The 19,180-nt window shown below is 39.7% G+C and overlaps 1 protein-coding gene across 1 annotated transcript in view; it reads left to right on the forward strand.

The window, feature by feature from the left end:
- The window catches only part of LAMA3 (laminin subunit alpha 3), a 105,980-nt gene that overhangs the window by 62,554 nt on the left and 24,246 nt on the right, over positions 1-19,180 (forward strand). The window contains exons 37-47 of the mRNA XM_066546446.1: positions 1,595-1,696; positions 2,713-2,796; positions 3,763-3,993; positions 7,687-7,800; positions 11,474-11,583; positions 13,377-13,457; positions 14,808-14,914; positions 17,605-17,655; positions 18,031-18,182; positions 18,710-18,820; positions 18,919-19,030. Coding sequence (XP_066402543.1) covers positions 1,595-1,696; positions 2,713-2,796; positions 3,763-3,993; positions 7,687-7,800; positions 11,474-11,583; positions 13,377-13,457; positions 14,808-14,914; positions 17,605-17,655; positions 18,031-18,182; positions 18,710-18,820; positions 18,919-19,030 — 1,255 coding nt within the window. The remainder of the gene's footprint in view (positions 1-1,594; positions 1,697-2,712; positions 2,797-3,762; positions 3,994-7,686; positions 7,801-11,473; positions 11,584-13,376; positions 13,458-14,807; positions 14,915-17,604; positions 17,656-18,030; positions 18,183-18,709; positions 18,821-18,918; positions 19,031-19,180) is intronic.

Genomic DNA, 19,180 nt, shown 5'->3' on the forward strand with positions numbered 1-19,180 from the left:
AATGTTATTGTGTTTTGGAAATGTCAGGGTTTGGTCTGCTTCCAGTGATAGCATCTCTTTTAGAAAATATGAACAAGATCTCTTCAGCTATTTTTCTTTATGATAAGGGTATAAATACTGTTTTCCATTATTTGAAACCTTTAAACTGGTTTCACTAGAACATTTATATTTAGCAGAGTATATTTTCTTTCCTCCCTCTGTCTTTTGTTTACAAAGTTAAAAGGGAATCAAATGTAAAATGTGTAGCAGTACGGAAACTAAGAGTAATTGAGAAATTCAGATCATGTTGTCCCCATTTTCTTTTCTGTTTTATCATTCTACATAACAGACCATTTTTGACATTAGAAAATAAATACTACAGAATACAGGGGTTAGTTTGTAGCATCAATATCATCCTATAAAAAAAATTTTAAAAGTAATTTAACAGCCGCTCAAATGGTGCAGTTCTGAAACATGTTAAATAGGAAATCAACTCTAATTTGAATTTTATGTTTTTTTTAAAGAATTCATTTATACAGGGTGATTTGATTGTGTTGGCAAACTATAGACAATGTTCCAAATGATGCTTTTGAAAATGCAGTTGTGTGAGGAGAATAGCATTAATTACAGACCTATGATACACGGAACAAATTTAGTGTTGAGATGTCAGTATTTTATTTGAAATTCATCAGAGATATGCAGAGGAGTAGATCTTCCCTGTAGAAGAGCAGAACCTGACAAAGCAATTCTTCCATGACAAAACCAAGGATAAGATATAAGGGCAAATGAGAAAGGTGCAAACCAAAATAGGACATCCATGGCATAATGCCTGATTTCACTTGGTACCCACAAACCTTCCTTTGAAGCTCTTCTTGGAACAGAAGCTATCTAGGCTGTGCCTGGAGCATCCTGTGCTCCCAGGGTGTTTTGTACTGAGTCCCTCACACAGCACCCAGGGCTGTGCTGTGTTTGTCGGGTGATTCAACCACAGTTGTGTCTGTTCTGGGCAGCAGCCCCATGTTCAGTTGGGTCTGAGGCCATCTGTGGTCACCTGTAGCTGGTTTCAGCTCAGCCTACAGACACAGTCTACTTACCACAGAGCTGATACCAGTAGAAATTCTGTCCTGAAGGTAGAACAAAGGAATGCTGATTGCATTCATGTTTGCAATAAGTTTAGAAAATGCTGGCTTTAAACCTGCTTAGTCTGCCTTCTTTTTATCCATGGCTGTTCATGAGGTTCACCACCACTTTCACTGTCAGTCTTATGCCTGTTCTTGATGCACCAAATCTGCTTTGTACAGTCAGGTGAAGGACAATATTCATGTAACCATGGGATTTCTCCATGCCACAGGTGGTGTGAACCCAAGTATAAAAAAAAAAAAACATGATGCAGGTAACCTTTCAGAAAACGGTATCTGCTCATGTCAGATACACACAGTAAACAAAATAGAAAGTAACTTCTTCAAACAGCAATATTTTCATATTTTTTCTAAAGAACGAAGAGTAAATGTGTTATTTATAGTGCTGGAAGATGAGATAAACTGGAATAAAAATTTACATTAATATCAACCAATAGTGCAGTAAAGTATATCTGGTCTTGTGCGTTTTGTTCCAGCTTTCTTCATATGGTGGCTACCTAAGTTACCAAGTGAAATCTTTTGGCTTACCTAGTGAGGGCATGGTTCTTCTGGATAAGAAACCTGATATACGACTAACAGTAAGCTTTAAAATACTATTTTTTTTCCTATAAGCAGTACATGATTTTCATCTTACTTAACAACTATGGCAAATTTTGCTCTTATAGTGGACTTAACTATTAAAACATTAACTTAACTATTAAAACCATTAACTATTTCTATAAAAGTGATTTTACTTCATTTTGCTCAAAACCATCAAGACATATGTCTGTGTTGCCAAAGTATCATATTATGATACTTATGCCAAACACATCTGTTGCCAAAGTAACATATTATTAAGCATAACTGATTTGCAGAGCAAGTAAAAAGATAAACCAGGATTTTCTCTGTAGAATGTGCCTGTGGAAAAAGAAAATCAATGCATTGCACACTTGTCAACAAGTATGGCCTCATCTCTGCAAAAGATGCCCTGGATTTCATGTGTGATTGATCTCATTTTCTGTGAGATTTTTTTTCAGCATAAAACTAAGCATAATTATAAGACTTCAAGGAACTGAAACAAAAATGCAATTTAGGTTGACATTTTTTTAATTTAACCACTTTAGAGCCAAAATTGAAATCTTTAACTGTTTGTTGAGATTCTCAAGGGGGTGTTTTGTTTCCTCACACCATCAGAAATACCCATTGAATGCTCTAGGATTCTTATTGGGAAATGTACCTCATAAACTGCTACCATAATACCAATAGTTGCTGGTGCACCGGGATGCAAAGATGAGTGTTTCAGAATGTAAAACCATTCTTATTCTAAGGTAATAACTAGTTCCTTTGAAAGGTGATCAGCATTAGTTTGATTCTCTTGATGTTTTACTTGCAAACAAGGTTGTTAATAGGCAAAAGCAGTGAAAACCTTGCTGACACCACAACACAGTGCTCACTATACCACTTTCCTGAGAAAAAGACATACAGTTTTCCTAGTGTTACTCAGTTTTGATCCCCCAAACAACGGCTTAATGTGCTTCACCAAATTTTTTTGTATCTGAGCATTTTCCCATAACAAGTAGTGAAACAGCAATGTTACATCCTCATTCTCACATAGGGCCAAGAAATGGAAATTGTTTTTATGGATCCCAACAACCCACTGCCTGATCGTCAATATTACGGCCGAGTGCAGCTGGTTGAGGTAAGAACTGAAAAAGGAATGGCCTTCTTTTCTTTCCAGAGTCACAGAAAAATGCACACATGTAGAATACGTGCAGAAATACCAAATACTTGGTAACAGTGAGGAATATAAACTTAAACACTGTAGACCTTAACTATAAAGAACACTTTTTATCTCTCTTTACTGCCACAATGAACCTGTGTTTCTGGTTCATGACATTTTAGCACCTCTGGGCTGGGCATCTCGTCCAATGTAGCTGTTAGCATTCCCTCCAGGGCCAATGGAGTAATGCTGAATCAGTCCTCAATAGAAGGTGATTCATTGCAGCCACAGACTTTACTTAATAGGGATGGAATGAATTGTTATCTGTTTTCTTGGTATCTAGGTACTAGTTTAGAATGGGGTGTCCAACATTCAGGTAGGTGAATTCAGCAGGGATTATTCCTACCTTAAACCTGTGCTCAGAAGGTTGAACTGGGTAATTTATTTCATATGCAGGCAAAGAAGATGTTTCTTCAAGCCAAATTCCATTTTCAGCAATGCTGAAAATTGATTAACAGCAAGAAAGCCCTGAAAGATTGGGTTTCTAGGATTTCATTTACTCTTAAAAATAAAAGCATTTTTCTTCACATTTTTATGGTTTGATGGATGATATCTCAAAGAAATTTGGATGACTGAAGAAGATGCTACAGGCTTCTTCACTTTTTAATACCTCAAAGCCATACTTACCTTGCACAGTCAAAGCTACAGCTCTTTCTTCATACTCGTTTTTTTTTTTTTTGCACCCATTGTGTGTCTATTCTCCTGGACTCTATTGCCCCACACCAGCTGGCACTAGACAAGTCTACTCCAGCGTGTTTTCTCCCTTTCTCTGTCCTCTGGTGTTCTCTGAAGCTACTCTTTCAAGCAGCTGCAGCGCTGTGCTCGTTTTGTGCCCGTTGATGTGCAGGGCAGTGCTGTGCTGATTTTGTACCCCTTGATGCGCAGGGCAGCTTCAGGCACGCCGGCAGCGGCCAGCTGGTGTCCCGAGAAGAGCTGCTGACCCTGCTGTCCAGGCTGGATGGCCTGCACATCCGGGCCTTGTACTTCACAGAGACGCAGCGGCTGGCGCTCGGGGAGGTCGGGCTGGAGGCAGCCAGCAGCGAGGGCAGCGGCAGCGTCGCGCACAGCGTGGAGATGTGTGCCTGCCCGCCCGGGTACGCCGGTGACTCCTGCCAGGTAGGAAACATCTGCCTCCACACTGTGCCATTACCTTCTGTCTTTGCCTACAGCTACACACACTGGGTAGTTAGAGGAGCAGGATGGTGGTTAAAGTAATTAAGTGTGCTTCCTGTAAGCCTGTGCACTTTCAATGGCTCCAGTGCTTTCACCGTCTAGGCACTGTGGGGTTATTCTACTTGTGATTGCTTTTATGGAGCTGCAAACATAATTTTGCATTTGTAAGGCGCTGTGATGAGGGGTTCTTCTATGATGCCCTCTGAGAGGCTGAATAATCTCTTACTTTACTCGAGAGGAGGTCAGAATTGACTTATCAAACTCTGTGAGACCATACACAACAGAGAAGGTTCCTGGTGTTTCTTATTTTAGCAGGGTCCAAGGGAAGTAGCCAAATCCAGACAATTCAGGATACTATTTGTGTAGAAAAACATGTGAAAACTGAAATTAACGTATTTGCAAAAAATATTTGGGGATGTGTTTATGAAAGATAGTGCAGGCTTTGCAAAATAATGCTATTAGTTGAAGACTGGCACTACAGCTGTATATCCTGTCCTTGATGCAGTTCCTGTAGCTGTAATTCTTTTGCTTGTCGCTTTGCTTAGCTTAGAGCTTGGCTGTTGCCATGTGTAAGCACCCAATGCAGCAGAATAAAGCACCAGAGAGATAAGCAGTGCACAAAATATGAGGAATTACTCTCAGAAAATTGTTGAGTATTACTATAAAGTGGCAATTGCCGTACTAACCTTGCAAAAGCTTTTTGAGTTGAAAATGAATGAATAATATCTAGGCCGGAGCAGCTGCAGAGAGACTGAGCAAAACCATGTATGGCTGGCTTACATTTTGTGTATGCATCCACTGCTCAGGACAGCTAATTCATCATCTAGAGAGTAACCATTTTGGAAATATCTTTGGTTTTTTTCACACTTCTGTTGCTCTGTGTCACACACAAATTCATGAGCCTTGACTGAAAATTCTGCTGCCATCCCATTGTTTTCAACATACTGCCTTGGTTAAATTAAGCTGTTGGGTTTTTTTTTAATGTAACCTGTGAAAGTACAAAGCCAAAGGAAGTGATCAAGACATTCACTGGGAAGTTCGTAAGCCCTGTATATTTATGCAGCATTACTCAGGCAGTGATTTACTGCTGTAATCACCAGGCTGTGTCTGGCTGCCTTAGGTGGGGAGGAGGTGATGCCTGCCACACCCTGACTTAGATATATATTGAGCTACAGGAACTGCGGAGTTACTTGTTAACCTCAGGAACGGTGCTGTATGCCGAGCACCTTGACTCACGGATAAAGTTTAAAGGTGGGGCCCGTCCCGGCCCAGAACCTCATTAATCTGAGTCAGAAGCTGGAGAAGAAGGGGGGAGTAATAAGAGAAAGAGCAGTGAGCACCGAAGGGAGAGCAGCGAATGGTCACAGGGGAGCAAAAGTAAAATGATGGCCCAAGCACAGAGGCCAAGAAATGCAGGATGGCTGGTTGTCACTTTAGTGTCCCTTGGGCATTGCCTAGCACAAGATATACAGCAGAGGCTCTCCTATCCCCACCTTCAGGAGAGGAGTCAGTGGCAACAAGTTCAAATGGATTTTTATCCAAGAGAGGTAATTTGCTCATTTTTTCTTCCTCACTTCCTTCCTTCTTTCACTTTGTTTTTAAATGAACTGATTTGGTAACAACTTATATATTACTTAGTATAGAAGTAATGAGAAGATTAACCTTTTGTCTCAAAGTACTAACAAAACTGTGTACAAGAGGTTTGTTTTAAATTGCTGTTTACTTGAAAACAATGATCCTAAAGAGCACTTAAAAGTGCCTGGAGCTTTATCTTCATGTGGGATCAGTTTGTCATTTGTGTGGAATCACAAATGCTGCTTCAAAAACAATGTGCCCACGTACTCCAAATGTGTCATTTTAAAGACAGCATAAATAGAAAAACAAAAGGCTGTACAGATTTTTTTCCAAATGCAATTAGAGGTATTTTTAAAATGTTTGATTTATTTTTCTCTCCAGAAAGAGACTTTAAGTAAATAAAATTTATATGTATTAGAGCATCTATTTTACTTAGTCATGCTGTTTCATGTATTTCAGGCCCTGGTTTCTTCTGAAGCTGTGTGTATTGGCTCCCTGTTGTTCAGGGAAAATATTCACTCTTTAATAAATGTGTCTGAAAAACTTCAACTGTCTATTCTAAATTTAGTCCTTGCTCACACTGAAGTCAGTATTCAAAGCTGTTGATGGTATTAGTATTCTGCATAGTTTTTTTTTTTCCCCAGAATTGTCCTACATGTAGAAAAGGCAAAGATGGGAGTAGTGATTGCTATTTCAACAGCAGCAATTCAATATTCCTTTTGGGTTCTGCTTTGTGAGAAATGAGTATTTTTTTCCCTGTGGTAGTTCTATCATTGAAAATTCTCTGGTTAATCCTGCCTCTGCATAAATACTTATGCCTCCAGCCACTGGAATATGATTTGTGACATAATCCCACAGACCCTTTGCTCTTCAGATTGGTTCCATCAGTCTTGGTGGTGCACTTACTATGAGGAAAGATTTATGGCTTTAGAGTTCATCTGTCACTTGTTCTCTGCATGTTGCTGGGGCCAGCCCCTGCCCGAGAGGCAGAGGCAAGGCAGAGGTGCAGCTCACAAGAACATTGCTGGAGGCAGGAACCTGGGAGGTGCTGGCTTCGTGGGGAGCACGAAGCTTTCTCCATAAGATTTTGATCCTCCTTGCACCACGTCAGCTTAGTTCCTGGGGAAAAGAGCTACAGAATAGGAAGAACAGACTGATGTCCAGTCATTTTTAGTGTGATTGGTGTACCCAGGGTATTCCATGAGAAGATGGGCGTGAATTTGATGTGTATGCAGAAGGACTTCATGCCCATGAGGAATTCCTTGTGATTTTCAATTTTCCTGCTCGTGCCAAGCAAGACCCTGGTTTTAACATATTAGTTACTACCTCCCTGCTGTAGATAAACAAACTTGACATTTCTTCCTTCGTTCAGAATGTCCCTCTGGTTTAGCCTCCCTGTTTAAATCCAACTGTGATCTGACAGGCTGTGCTCCTGCTCCTGTGCCTTCAATAGTTGGAACATTCTTGTCATCCTTCCCTGGTCTCCAGGGCAAGCCTGTACTTAGAAACTAGACCACTGTATGTTTTGTTACATCACCTAGCTATGTCTAGGTGTGGCTTTAGCTCTTGGTAGATTTAACTGTGGAAGTCCTGATGAATGTATGTAAAAGGTATCCAGAATTGTTTCCAAGGAATACACTGTAGTGAAATTATTAAGATATAACCACTAATTAGTATGTGAGATTTCCAGGTGTTCTTCTTTAGATTTACACTACAGTGTTCTCATACTCAAATATTTTTCTGTGGTTTAGACGTCATATTCTACACCTTCGTATGTAGCCACAGGAAATGTGTTTTTCTCAGAGGTTAAAGTCAAAATTACTAAATCATCACTGCCAAAGTGTCTAAAGCACAGGGTTCAGATGAAATGTTATCTTCATTAATTGCTATTTACTGTATTAAAAAAAATTAAGCAATATTATGAGCTTAGGTGAGCTTGAAAGGAAATGCTTGCCTTCACTACTCCTTGGAATGGAAAACATTTTCAAAATACACTTCCTGTCACATACAAAACTTTCTACCAATGATCACTAATTTTTTTTCTTTCTTCATGATGTCCAGGAGTGTGGCATTGGATTTTATCGTGAGAATAAAGGAATATTTGCTGGACGCTGTGTGCCCTGCAACTGCAATGGAAATTCAAATAGATGTCAAGATGGTACTGGAAAATGTATTGTAAGTAATAAGTAACATTCACTAAATTAATTGGAAGAAAAGGAGAAAACAGCATTTCTCTTACTGCAGTATGGACCATACAGTATTGTTAAATTCCAGGCAACTAAGAACAATCCTTGTATCTCTCATTCTCTTAATTTTATACTGTTAATGAGCATAAGATGTGTACACTTAAATGTACATTTAATGTAACTGTGATTGGTTGGAATATTTTGTGTCCTTGTCTTCATTTCTTTCTTTCACCTGTAATTTTTGTTAGCTCCTGGTTACAAAAAAGTCAAACTCATACATAAGGAAACATTTGTAGTTATTTATAATAAACCTGAGTCTTATCCTGGCATATGCAGTCCTGAGCTTTATACAGGTGTACTAGGATATGTTTGTATAATGATGACAAACAGCACATTCATGTATAGCATAGGGCTTTGCAGAACTTTGTTTAATCAGCTTCAGTGCAACTCCACTAATCATGGTCTACAGCTGGATGAGTTAAAAATATTGAATTAAATAAGATTAAATGAAAGTAATAGAAGTTAGATTAATTAGAAGATTCCATCTGTTACAGAAGATGTGGTGGGGTAGATTTTGCTCCCTGGCAACACACAAAGCAGCCCCATGGGAGTGGATCAGCCCTCAACAATGGAAGTGTGACACTTGGCTGACTGCGCTTCTCCAGTGTATATCAATGATGCTTCTTTGAATAGCTTATCCTGAAAAATTCCCCCTTAAAAAGCTTTTACTAATTTTTCATTTACTGTGCAAACAAGAACCTTGCCAACATCTTTCATGGTCTGTCTTTTCTGTTACTTCTTCCTCATTCGCAGAGCATCCATTCTGCCTGCGGTGCATTCCTGTGCATTATGTCATTCTCCCTGACTTTGTTTCAACCAACCCTGTTGCTTTAATGGAAACTATAAACCAATTCAGCACTTCTGGGAGATGACTTACAGGCTGCTGCTTTGGAGGGGTAGGGCAGGCTGTGACAGGAAAGTGCTGCGGCACAGCAAGAAAGATCAAGAAGTTTCACTTCAGATTAGAATTATGAAGGCAAATTTTACTTTCACCTCATGAAGTATGTGATCTAAGTTTTTCTTTATCCCATCCTTCTCACAGCTGGATTAACTTCCAGATAGGTAGAGCTAAATCAGCCCTTAGTCCTGGGCAGGCAAAGTCATCCAGAATAATGTGGTGAAAAATGAAAGCCCTGAGGGCCTTTATTTCCATCATGAACTTCTGCCCAACCAAGAGCAAGTTTGTCTCTCAGTAGAGGACAAAATCCTGACATGGTGCAGAGAAGACAAGGAGGCTTCCCACTGTGGAGCCATCAAATTCCACATCCAAAGTGCAAAGCTTGTTCACTTGGCTTCCTGCTCCTCACCTGGAGCCCCAGACCCAAGTACCTATATTTGTGAGTGTCCCTCCAGTGACAGCCTCCAGAGGAGGCTTTGTGAGGGAGGATAAGCCCAGGCTGGCTCCCTCCCCTGTGCAGCAGCACAGCCCTCCCTTGCTCAGGCAGTCGCTCTCCCACTGCTGCATGCTGCTGGAAGGAGAGGAGTGCACTGCCATGCTGCTGGAAGAGGGGAGCAATGGAGGGCAGGGGGAGATGGAGAAGAATGAAGACTTTGGTTCTCATGTGAAGGGTAAAAGCATTTCTCTGCCATTAATCAGGCTTTGTGTCCTCATGGTCCCTGCCCTTCCTCCTGGAAGGCACATTCCCTCAGCAGCAGCGTGGTGCCGAGACTTGCTGATTCCATGGCATGTTGCTTCATGTCAAGGAGCCCCACGTGTTTGACGTAACCTCAGTGGCTCTGCTGTGGCCCTGACACTCTGCTCTGACTGCCTGGTACCATATGGGGGCATGTAGAGTCAGCTGGAAGTTCTCCTTCAAGGTTTGGATTACTTGATGGTTTGGACATGCTGTGGCTCCCAGGGGTATCTCTGACCCTGTAAAACTTGAAGGAAGACCCATGAGGGAGTTGCTGCTCTGGCTTCATTGCACTGTGCCTAGGGAGTTCCAACCTCTAAATGCCATGTAGCTAGAGGAGCAGCATGGCACATTTAGGGTGGCTTATATGTGAAATAGCTGAAATTTGCTTTGCAGTTACAGAATTGTTTCAGTTTCTATAGACAGAGTGAGCAAAACAAAAAGATGGGATAACCTTGTGGGAGGAGGTTGCTCTAAGATGAAACCAGCACACATATTTTAAATACATCTCTTCTACTCTTTCTGCAGTTGAGTTTATTATTCAAGATTACGAAAATTGACAGTAATTTTTCAGAAGCAGGTTCTGAATTTTCCATTAGGCTTTTGCAGGAACATATGCACCAGCTTTTATAGAGACTGCATTTTAAAATGGTTTCTTTTGCAAACATAGTGCCTTTGTGATATTTGATGTTTAACTTCATGTCAAATGGCTCATATGGGAAATGGAGCTTCTCCTGTTCTTAACCAGAACCTTTTATCAAGGAGCCACAGATAGAGTTCTTTAACCAAAATGAAACTAAATTATGGGTTACCACTTGAGGGAAGAGCTTGTGGTTGAGAGAATCTGGTGTGAAGAAATGTGAAGGACAATGGAGTTTTAGAGGAGATGGGAGAGACAGAGCTATTTCTCATTTGTAGGGAAAAATGCCCCTCTTCTGCCAGTCATGGTAGTAGGGTCTTCAAACATAGCCCTGAGCTACTGAGGTCTCTGAAATGGAAGCAGTTTGCTCAGTGACTGCTTCCAGCCGATTTCCTGCTTTCTTTTTTCCATCTTTTGCTCTGTTAGTAAACCTTCAGCTCTGTGGGACATTTGATCAGTCTGTTGCACATAAGACAAACAGTTGTAGAACTTGGGAGTGTGAATGCCTCTCAACTGTTAGTCATTTGATATTTTTCTTATGGCTGCTTAGGTATTTTTATGCTCTATTTTTATGTATTTGAACAACTTCTATTTTAAATTAGCAACCCTTTAGGTAATGCAAAGGCAACTTCCTTATCTGTACCCATAAAATATAGATGTGTGACAATTAGACAGCAGTAGAATTAAGAATGTTTCTAAACAAAGATACAATTCCCAACAACTTTATCATGGGAGAAGGGGTCAGCTGCATCAGTTTCAATGGTATTCTTAGCTTTTGCTTTCTATTATTTATTCCAGTTACTACAAAAAAATACAAGTAACACATACACTTGAGAAACTACATGAAAGAATTCTGGTCTGAATCTGCTACATGAAACAATTTTTGTATTAATTTAATGAGATTTTTAAAGGAATGTACTTGGGCTCAATTGCTTGCTCTTAGATGGTATCTGCTTTCTAAGTAGTATTAAGATGCAAAATTTAGTTTTATATAAATGTAGTGACTTTTATTTGTAATATGAAGACAGAGCATTAATGGAATGCTCTTTTACTAACTATGAATCTAGCTGAGTTTCTTTAAAAATATGTTTAATTCAACTTATTTATCTGTTGCTTTTCCACAAGAGGGAGGAAATTGTGCTTTTTACACAAAAATGGACTGAAATTGCTCTGTCTTGGCTGTGAAGACAGTTTGGCAATAAATGCTTACTTATATGGAAGAAAAAGAACATATTCTCCAAGTAAATAGGCTGTATTTTTTTAAATAATAGTAAAGCCATATTGAGTGTTAAAGCACTGCTAAATGTCTTGCTCATTTCCTTTCCAAGGACTGTCAGTACAATACTGCTGGGGAGAAATGTGAGCACTGTAAAGATGGTTATTTTGGAGATGCTACTCAAGGTTCCTGCCGGGAATGCCCTTGCCCATACACAAACAGGTATAGTAAAAGCTTGTAAGAAGAGTAAAGCAGGGGAGGGGAAAAAAAATGAGGGAGAGAGAGAAAAAAATCCCAAAGCCCAAACTCTGCTACCATAGGAATATAATGATCTTTTTCTCTGTTCTTATGCTGAGAGCTTGGTGGTCTGTCTCACAGCATTGCCTTTTTTAATAAGATGAATATTCTAATTCTCATTCAGATCCTGAACTTCAGAGGCACACTGCTCATAGCCTTGGGGAGACTCAGACAGTAGAAGAGGGCTTTTTTTCAAAGCCACCAGTACTTCCTTCTCCTTATAGTGAGAAATATGCAATGAGGTCTTTTCCCTTACTGGGCATATCCAGAATCCTTATTTTTTACTGGAATGCAAAATGTTTAGCACCATTACTCTGGCTAGGAGATAAGAGAAAACAGTGAAACAAGCCTTTTATAGGAATTCGGAAAAATTATTAAGATGCAAAAACATTTAAGGTCTTAAGTATATATCTAGATCTCTAGAAAAGTATGATTGCTTTTCCTGTCAAAGTTCTGTTTGAAGTGCAAACATACTGAGATGAAAAGTGAAAAAAATGAAACTTATTTGTATCTAATAAGGTTTTCAGGCTTTCAAAACTCAGCAGTTAATTGCATTTTAAATGCACAGTATGTTTAGCCAGATTGTCATCGTTGGTCACTTCTAAACCATGGTAAATAAAATCAAATTTTAAAAAAAAAACTAAACAAACCCTAAGCTATAAATTGCTGAAGGCACCACATGGTATTTGCCAGGTGCATTAGCACACACCACATAACCTTAAGTAGGAGATTTACACCACCAGACAAAAGACAGGTTTATAATTTATCAGAGGACTCTTAGACAGATCGGGTTTTGACAGCCTTTTCTGCAGGTGCTTGCCTGAGGCTGACTGAACATGCTTTTAGTCATTGTTTGCCTTCAGAGCTCTGAAATATCTAGGGAGACCATAAACCTGTGCAGTTTCATAACTGCAGATTAGGGTGGTGAATATCATTCTTGACATAGGAAATGCACCCCACCTGGCATTACTGGAGTTGACAATTTTCCATCCACTCAAATTCCAGTAATTCTTAGTGCAGATCTCTCTCTTTGATACACAGACTTGCTTTATCCAATACTTTAAAAAATGAAAATAGCCCTGATATTTCATTTCATTTTCAAAAAATGAAACATGGCCCTGTTTCACCTCCTGCCTTCTCCTTCACAAACATTGAACTTTGAATCTAGACAAATCTGCTTGAAAGAGCAGAGAAAAAAGTTCTTTGTGTTAACCACATCCTTGGGATTCCAAAAACTGTGCACAACTCTACTTTGCCTTGGTTAAAAAATGCCTTAAAAACACTAGCTATGTAAAAATATCCTTTAATGGATCCACCCATTGAAAAGAAAATAAAAGAAAAAAGATGTATAAACATGAGGAAAGGTCTGTCTAGCACAGGGTATTGGTTCTTACCTACTAAGATAAAATAGCTACCCAGACTTGTTTATGACATCACTATTAGGGTTTATTTTAGGAATTCCTTTGGGTAGTGAACTATTATACTCAGTCCACAGGGCCAGGCAGTTATAATTTTTTGAGTCTAAGGAAATGATTTGCACAAAAAATATGAAACTTCAAAGAATTAGTCACAATGAATTATCTAGAGGCAATTAAATTAGCTGAGAAGTAATTTGGTGGTGTAAAAACTTTTTAATCTGAAAGTCATTAAACTGAACCTCTAGAGTGTCAAACCTATTTGATCATGTGCTACAATAGTGTTTTTGCTTCTTCTCAAAGATTTGCAGTTGGCTGTGTGGCAAATGGTGAAGATATCCAGTGTCTCTGCAAAGAAGGCTACACCGGAGCTCGCTGTGAGCGGTGAGTAACCTGTTTCTCAAAACCAAGAGTTTGGAGAGATGATAAAAGGAGGGATGTCTGTATTGGGATAGACACATGTGGACATATGGACATGCACCTGTGCACAGTATGTCCATAAGAAGCAACTATTTATATGAACAGCTGCTGAAGAGTGGTGCTGTGGTGTGATTCCAGTCACAAACCCAATACTCCCTGGGGAAATGTAAGCAATTCTCCACAGACTGACTGCACCATTTTTACTGACAAGAGGTGTCTGCCTCTTTGCTGAAGTGCCCTATGCCTTGCCTTATCCTGCACTCTGGTAATAATGACTCCCTCTTATTTTACCCCTTTTCAAGTTAAAAACATTTCCCCTTTTCCTCCAGTGTGTACGATGGTGCCTCAACAGCAACCATGTAGCACCATACCCTTCATCCCAAATCATTCTGGTGTGCTCCTCAGTTGGCAATTACACACACCAGGCTGAAGCCATCTCTTTTGCTGGAATATTGCAGCAGTCTGGCAAAGCAAGAGAGGAACAGCATGGCAGTTTCAGGCAGGCAGAGGAACCAATTTCACTGAGTTTCAAATCCAGAGAGAACTGAAGTGTAATGGAGTGGTGTTGTCTGGTTTGGAAATTTGAGGCTAAGTAAGTCATGATGTCACATCTGAAGACAGGACCTGCAGTAGGACCTGGACTTGTCCTTCAAAACTGGTGCCTTTGACCCTGTCTAATCTGCAGGTTATAGGTATTTTCTGTTCCAGGTGTAGCTGTACCTCAGCTGCTCATCATGGCCCTTTGATCCCGCATTATCGCCCTTACAGATCTTACCCCAGAGTGACTTCTAGGAATGGTAGCTATCCAGTGTGAACAATGTATTTTACCTTTAAAATATTTAGAGCTCAGTCACACAGACTGCTTTGCTGGCAGGAGGCAAGAGGGGGTATCACACAGCAGAAGGGTGATGATGTCATTTAGTGCTGTTGCTGTTTGAAATCTCAGCTATGCTTGCAGTGTGATCCCCCTCAGTACGTGTTTTCTGGTGGGATCACAGACCAGAATTATGTGGTTTTCTTGGCTAAGCCTTTTCAAATTCTTGTCAGATTAAGTGAATTATTCCTGCAAGAGCACTGTGGGAGTTCTTTTATTTTTAGAAAAAAAATCTGCAGCATTCACAAAGATATTTTTAGCATAGTGCAGAGGATACTGTAAACCAAAAATATATTATTTCTGTCTAAGTCAAGACATGAAATCAAAAGTTCTTGAAAGTTTCTTCAGGCAAATAACTGGGTTTTTATCTCAAGGGAAAGTATATTCCACAAAATTAGCTTCAACTATTTAATAAATATTACGTGTATCTCCTTATCTAGCTGTGCTCCTGGATATTTTGGAAATCCACAAAAATATGAAGGCTTCTGTCAGAAATGTAACTGTAATAATAATGGACAGCTGGCTAGCTGTGACCACCTGACTGGAGGTATGTGAGGGCCTGTGAATGGAGCATTGATCTGAATGGAAGGGGGAGCATTGTTTTCTCTTTGGGAAGGAAAGAAGTAAAAGAAGGGGAAGGTACTTGGATAAGCTGAACTGAAAGAAAGATCTAGGCTTACAAGACATGTAGATAATTTTTTTACAAAATGTAAGATTTCCTAAAACACAGCACCACAGTAATAGAAGGGCTGTCCATGAGTCAGTCAATGGTTTTGTCTTGTATTTCCCTCCATAAATACTGCCAACTTTTTGTTTTTGTTTCATGGCAGTGTTTTTAAATATATCATGGTTCCTTTGTTGACAGGGTTAAATCATATCCTGCCAGTCTGTCTTACAGTTTTAGGAAACTGAGCATCCTCAAAATGTCTTCTTAAAATGTATTTGGCACAGTTTAGTGAAATCTTCAGATTCTGCTTCAGGCACTGCCATCTTAGGTATCCAAGCTTTCTGCATTTGCAATGGAAGTTAGAACCTGACTCAGGGAGGCTCTTTTATAAATCCTGCTACACTGCTCTTCTAGCTAAAACATTAATGATTTCCCAGAATCAATCACACATGTACTTCACTACTAGTAAGCTCTTACATAATGCCATGGGCATAGGTTTGCTTTATCTATTAGAATTCTGAAATAAAGAGCCTGATCTTACATTCCTCAGAATGTCTTTACCTTGATTCACCTCAGTCCCTTAGGATACTCCTTTATATTCAGAAATACAGAGGCCACTGCTCTTGAAATGTCCTTGATTCTCCCATATTTTCATTCACCAATAACATTTCACTTTTCCTTCCCTGTAGACAGATTTTCTTCCTCATATGTTAGCAAAGTTTCCAACTAATAACTCCAAATATTTCTGCACTCTTAATTTCTCTGCAGTGCTGTTCATCCTGCAATCTAGTAACTGCAAGGAACCCATTGTCTGTCCTTGGCAACAGAAATCAGAAACAGCAGGTGATGTGAACTGCTGTTGGCAGCTGGTGCAATTTTTCAATAGCTTGCTCTCATTTCATATTTAATCATTGAAGAACCACATCTCTATTATACCTTGTATGGAACAAATCCAAGCAGTGTTTGATGTTTTATCATTCCTTTCTTTTTTGAAGCAACAGTTTGCCAGGACAAACTAATCCATAGGGCAATATTCAACAAGCCAGTTTGTTTTCCTCCAGCTACACCTCCTGATCAGCATTAGTCCCTTTCTCTGCATTAGGAATAAGCCCCTCTGTGATCACTGGCACAGCATGTTCTAGCAGGTTCTCTTTGCGTGGTGTTTGGCGCTTGGCCAGCACTTCACCATTTCTTGGCTGATGTTGTTGGTGCACAAGCTGTAATAATAGTTTTATTTAATTGGTACTTCACGGTCACAGCTGAAATGTGCCTGCTCTTAGCTGAACTACACAACAGCAGAACTGCAGGGATGTCTGAATTTCAGAGGAATTTCCTTCATTCTCTTAAAAACACATTCTTTATGATTTGTCTCCTTCTGGCAGCAGTAATCACTACCAACCCTGTTTAACTTCCCGATGACTTAATGTGCAAGTGCCAAAGGAAATGGCACAGCTAGGCAGTTTGTTTCCAGGCTGTTTCATGCTGCTGGTAAAGTTCAGGTCCAATTTTATCACTGTATCCTCTCACAAGCTGCAAGCTGTTGATGACTCTTGACAGTGGCAGCCTATACTGAGTGCATCCTTCTCCCTTAGAGTAAATGACATAGAATCATTAAGGTTGGAAAAAGACTTTCAAGATCATCGGGTTCAATCTTTGACCAAGACGCATGGCCCTTTTCATTTTCAAGAGGAGATGACAGCTTGGCAGTGGGACCAAGCCTGTAAAAGGAACTTGGGCATCAAGATGGGGAGATTCCTGTCCTATATGATGACATTTTTAGGAGCCAGTTCCTCTCCTGTATCCTAGAAGTTAGTATCCTAGGATGTTACTCCACATGCACCTGGAGACTGTTAAGCTTCTTATAAAAGGGTTTGTAAAAACCAAACAAAAGAGTGCATTGGACGGGAAATCATCTGTGCTGGCTTGTTGGAAAGTCTGAGGGCAATGTTTGTTATATGCGACCTGCATCTGTGGTCCAAGCTCCTTGCCTTGTCTTACGTACGGCGCCTCCGTCCATGCACACACACTGTGGATTTCTCTCAAGCTTGATTAATACCTTAATCTTGCAAGCTGTGGCAGGCATGAAGGAAGGCCATAAATATTTCTCAGTTCCTTGTGGGTAACACATTCTTTGGGGAATCAGAACCTGTGGTTTGAACCTGGATACTGAAGTAGATAAAGGGGTTTGAACATATGTCCTGCGTGAAGTGCTTTAGCAATATAATCTTGTCTCCAATCCTGGTGGTGTTATTCTAGGCAAATTCTAGCAATACATTTGAGAGGGTCTCCTGCTCCTATCCAATTAGCATATATTGTGGGATTACAGTAGGTTTCCTTTGAGGGATGGAAAAGGTGTTGCTTTCATCAAGGCATTAGTGGGAGTTGAATGTTCTGGCATGCTCAAGCCTTCTGAGCATTTCAGTTCATTCACAGTGGGTATGGATTTATGAAAGGGCAACATCATGTTTTAATGGCAGCATCATGCTTTAAACATGAAAAGTGAGGGGAAAAATGCAGTAGTATTTCCATAAGAAGACTTTGGTTACTAATGACTAATCTTGTGATTTCAGAATGTTTCAATAATGAACCAAAAGATGTGGATCCCAATGAAGATTGTGATGGTAAGTGCTAAAATAGAACTGCAGTTGGATCACTTTCAGCTGGCTCTGAATACGTACTGCTGACTCTTTTAAGGGTGACATAGTTTAAAAAGGACTGAGATATCCTGCAATGAATGTTTTAAAAGCAAACATTCAACCAGATACTTGGAAAAATGATTAAAGAGGTGCTCATCTAGTCAGATGTAAATGGAACCTCCTCCTTACTTCTGACTTAAGTCACTTTCCTTAATGCTGCAGGCTTTGTTGTTGCCTTTGTTCTTCTGACTACACCAGGTGACAAGCTTCAAAGCTTTTCCACCATTATTAATGTGTTTAGTTGAATGTTCTCTGTGTAAAATATCAAGGATATGTATTGATTTCCACTGCTCCCTCCAGCCTGTGACAGCTGTGTGATTACACTGCTGAAGGATTTGAGCACAATAGGTGATGAGCTTCAGCTCATCAAGTCTCAGCTGCAAAATGTCCATGCAAGTACCCACACTCTGGAGCAGATGAGAGACCTGGAAACACGCATCAAGGACTTAAAGGTAGGCACACAGAAACAGAGAAAAGTGACTTTCAGTTTACGTGGATAGGCAATGAACCCAGGAACCTTTGCCATGGTTTTGTCACATGCATCAACCCTGGATTCCAAATACCAGATGTTGGCAGCACTGGGCTTCACCTGTTAGAAGGTAGCTGTGTAGGTTTCCATGTCATGCTCTGAAACAGTGTCTCTGTATTTTCTGAGTCCTGCTGCCTTCGGAAGTTAACCTCTGAGGTGTCCCTCTAGCTATCTCTATTTCAAGCACTTCATGTCTCTGCATTACCGAAAACCCTCAACATTCCCCTTGCCATTACCAAAATTCATTCTAAAAAAATGTTCTTTGGGTGGAATAGCAGTTGCTATAGTCCCAGATAAAACCCTCAGGTTTTGGGAAGGAATTGTTCTGTTTTCATATCAGTAATTCCGCTTTTATTTACCTTGGGTAAAGATTTAATCCAGTGACATTTTTGCTTTTAGTCTGCTGTGCAGTGGGTGATTTATTGGATTAATTTTTTCCTTTCTTTTCAGGTCTTATTGAACAATTACCGTTCTGTTGTTCATAATCAAGGTTCTAAGGTAGATGAGTTGGAGACAGAATTCGTTAAACTAAATCGTGATGTAAATGCTCTCCAGGAAAAGGTGACTTACCAAATCAATTTAAAAGTACATGTCTCCTGACTATGTGTTAGCATGCTGTATCCAGATACTTTAAATCTAATTGGTTTTTTCCTTGCTAGGCTGAAATGAACTACAAAGAAGCTGAGAGATTATTTGACAGTTTTGGCCAAACTCATCAGAAAGGAAAGGATTTGGTTTCACAAATACAAGTAGTGGTCAACAATATACGAGGTAAAAATATATATAATAATAATTTATATTCTAACTCATGTTTTGTTTTATAGCATCTTTTCAGCTTATTTACAATATTCTTAATTACACATAAGAGATTTTCTTATAAAATAACTTTGTAAATCAGAATTTAGTCACGGCTCTAGTATT

Source organism: Molothrus aeneus, chromosome 1 (genome assembly GCF_037042795.1).
Source record: "Molothrus aeneus isolate 106 chromosome 1, BPBGC_Maene_1.0, whole genome shotgun sequence".
Taxonomy (NCBI): Eukaryota; Metazoa; Chordata; class Aves; order Passeriformes; family Icteridae; genus Molothrus; species Molothrus aeneus.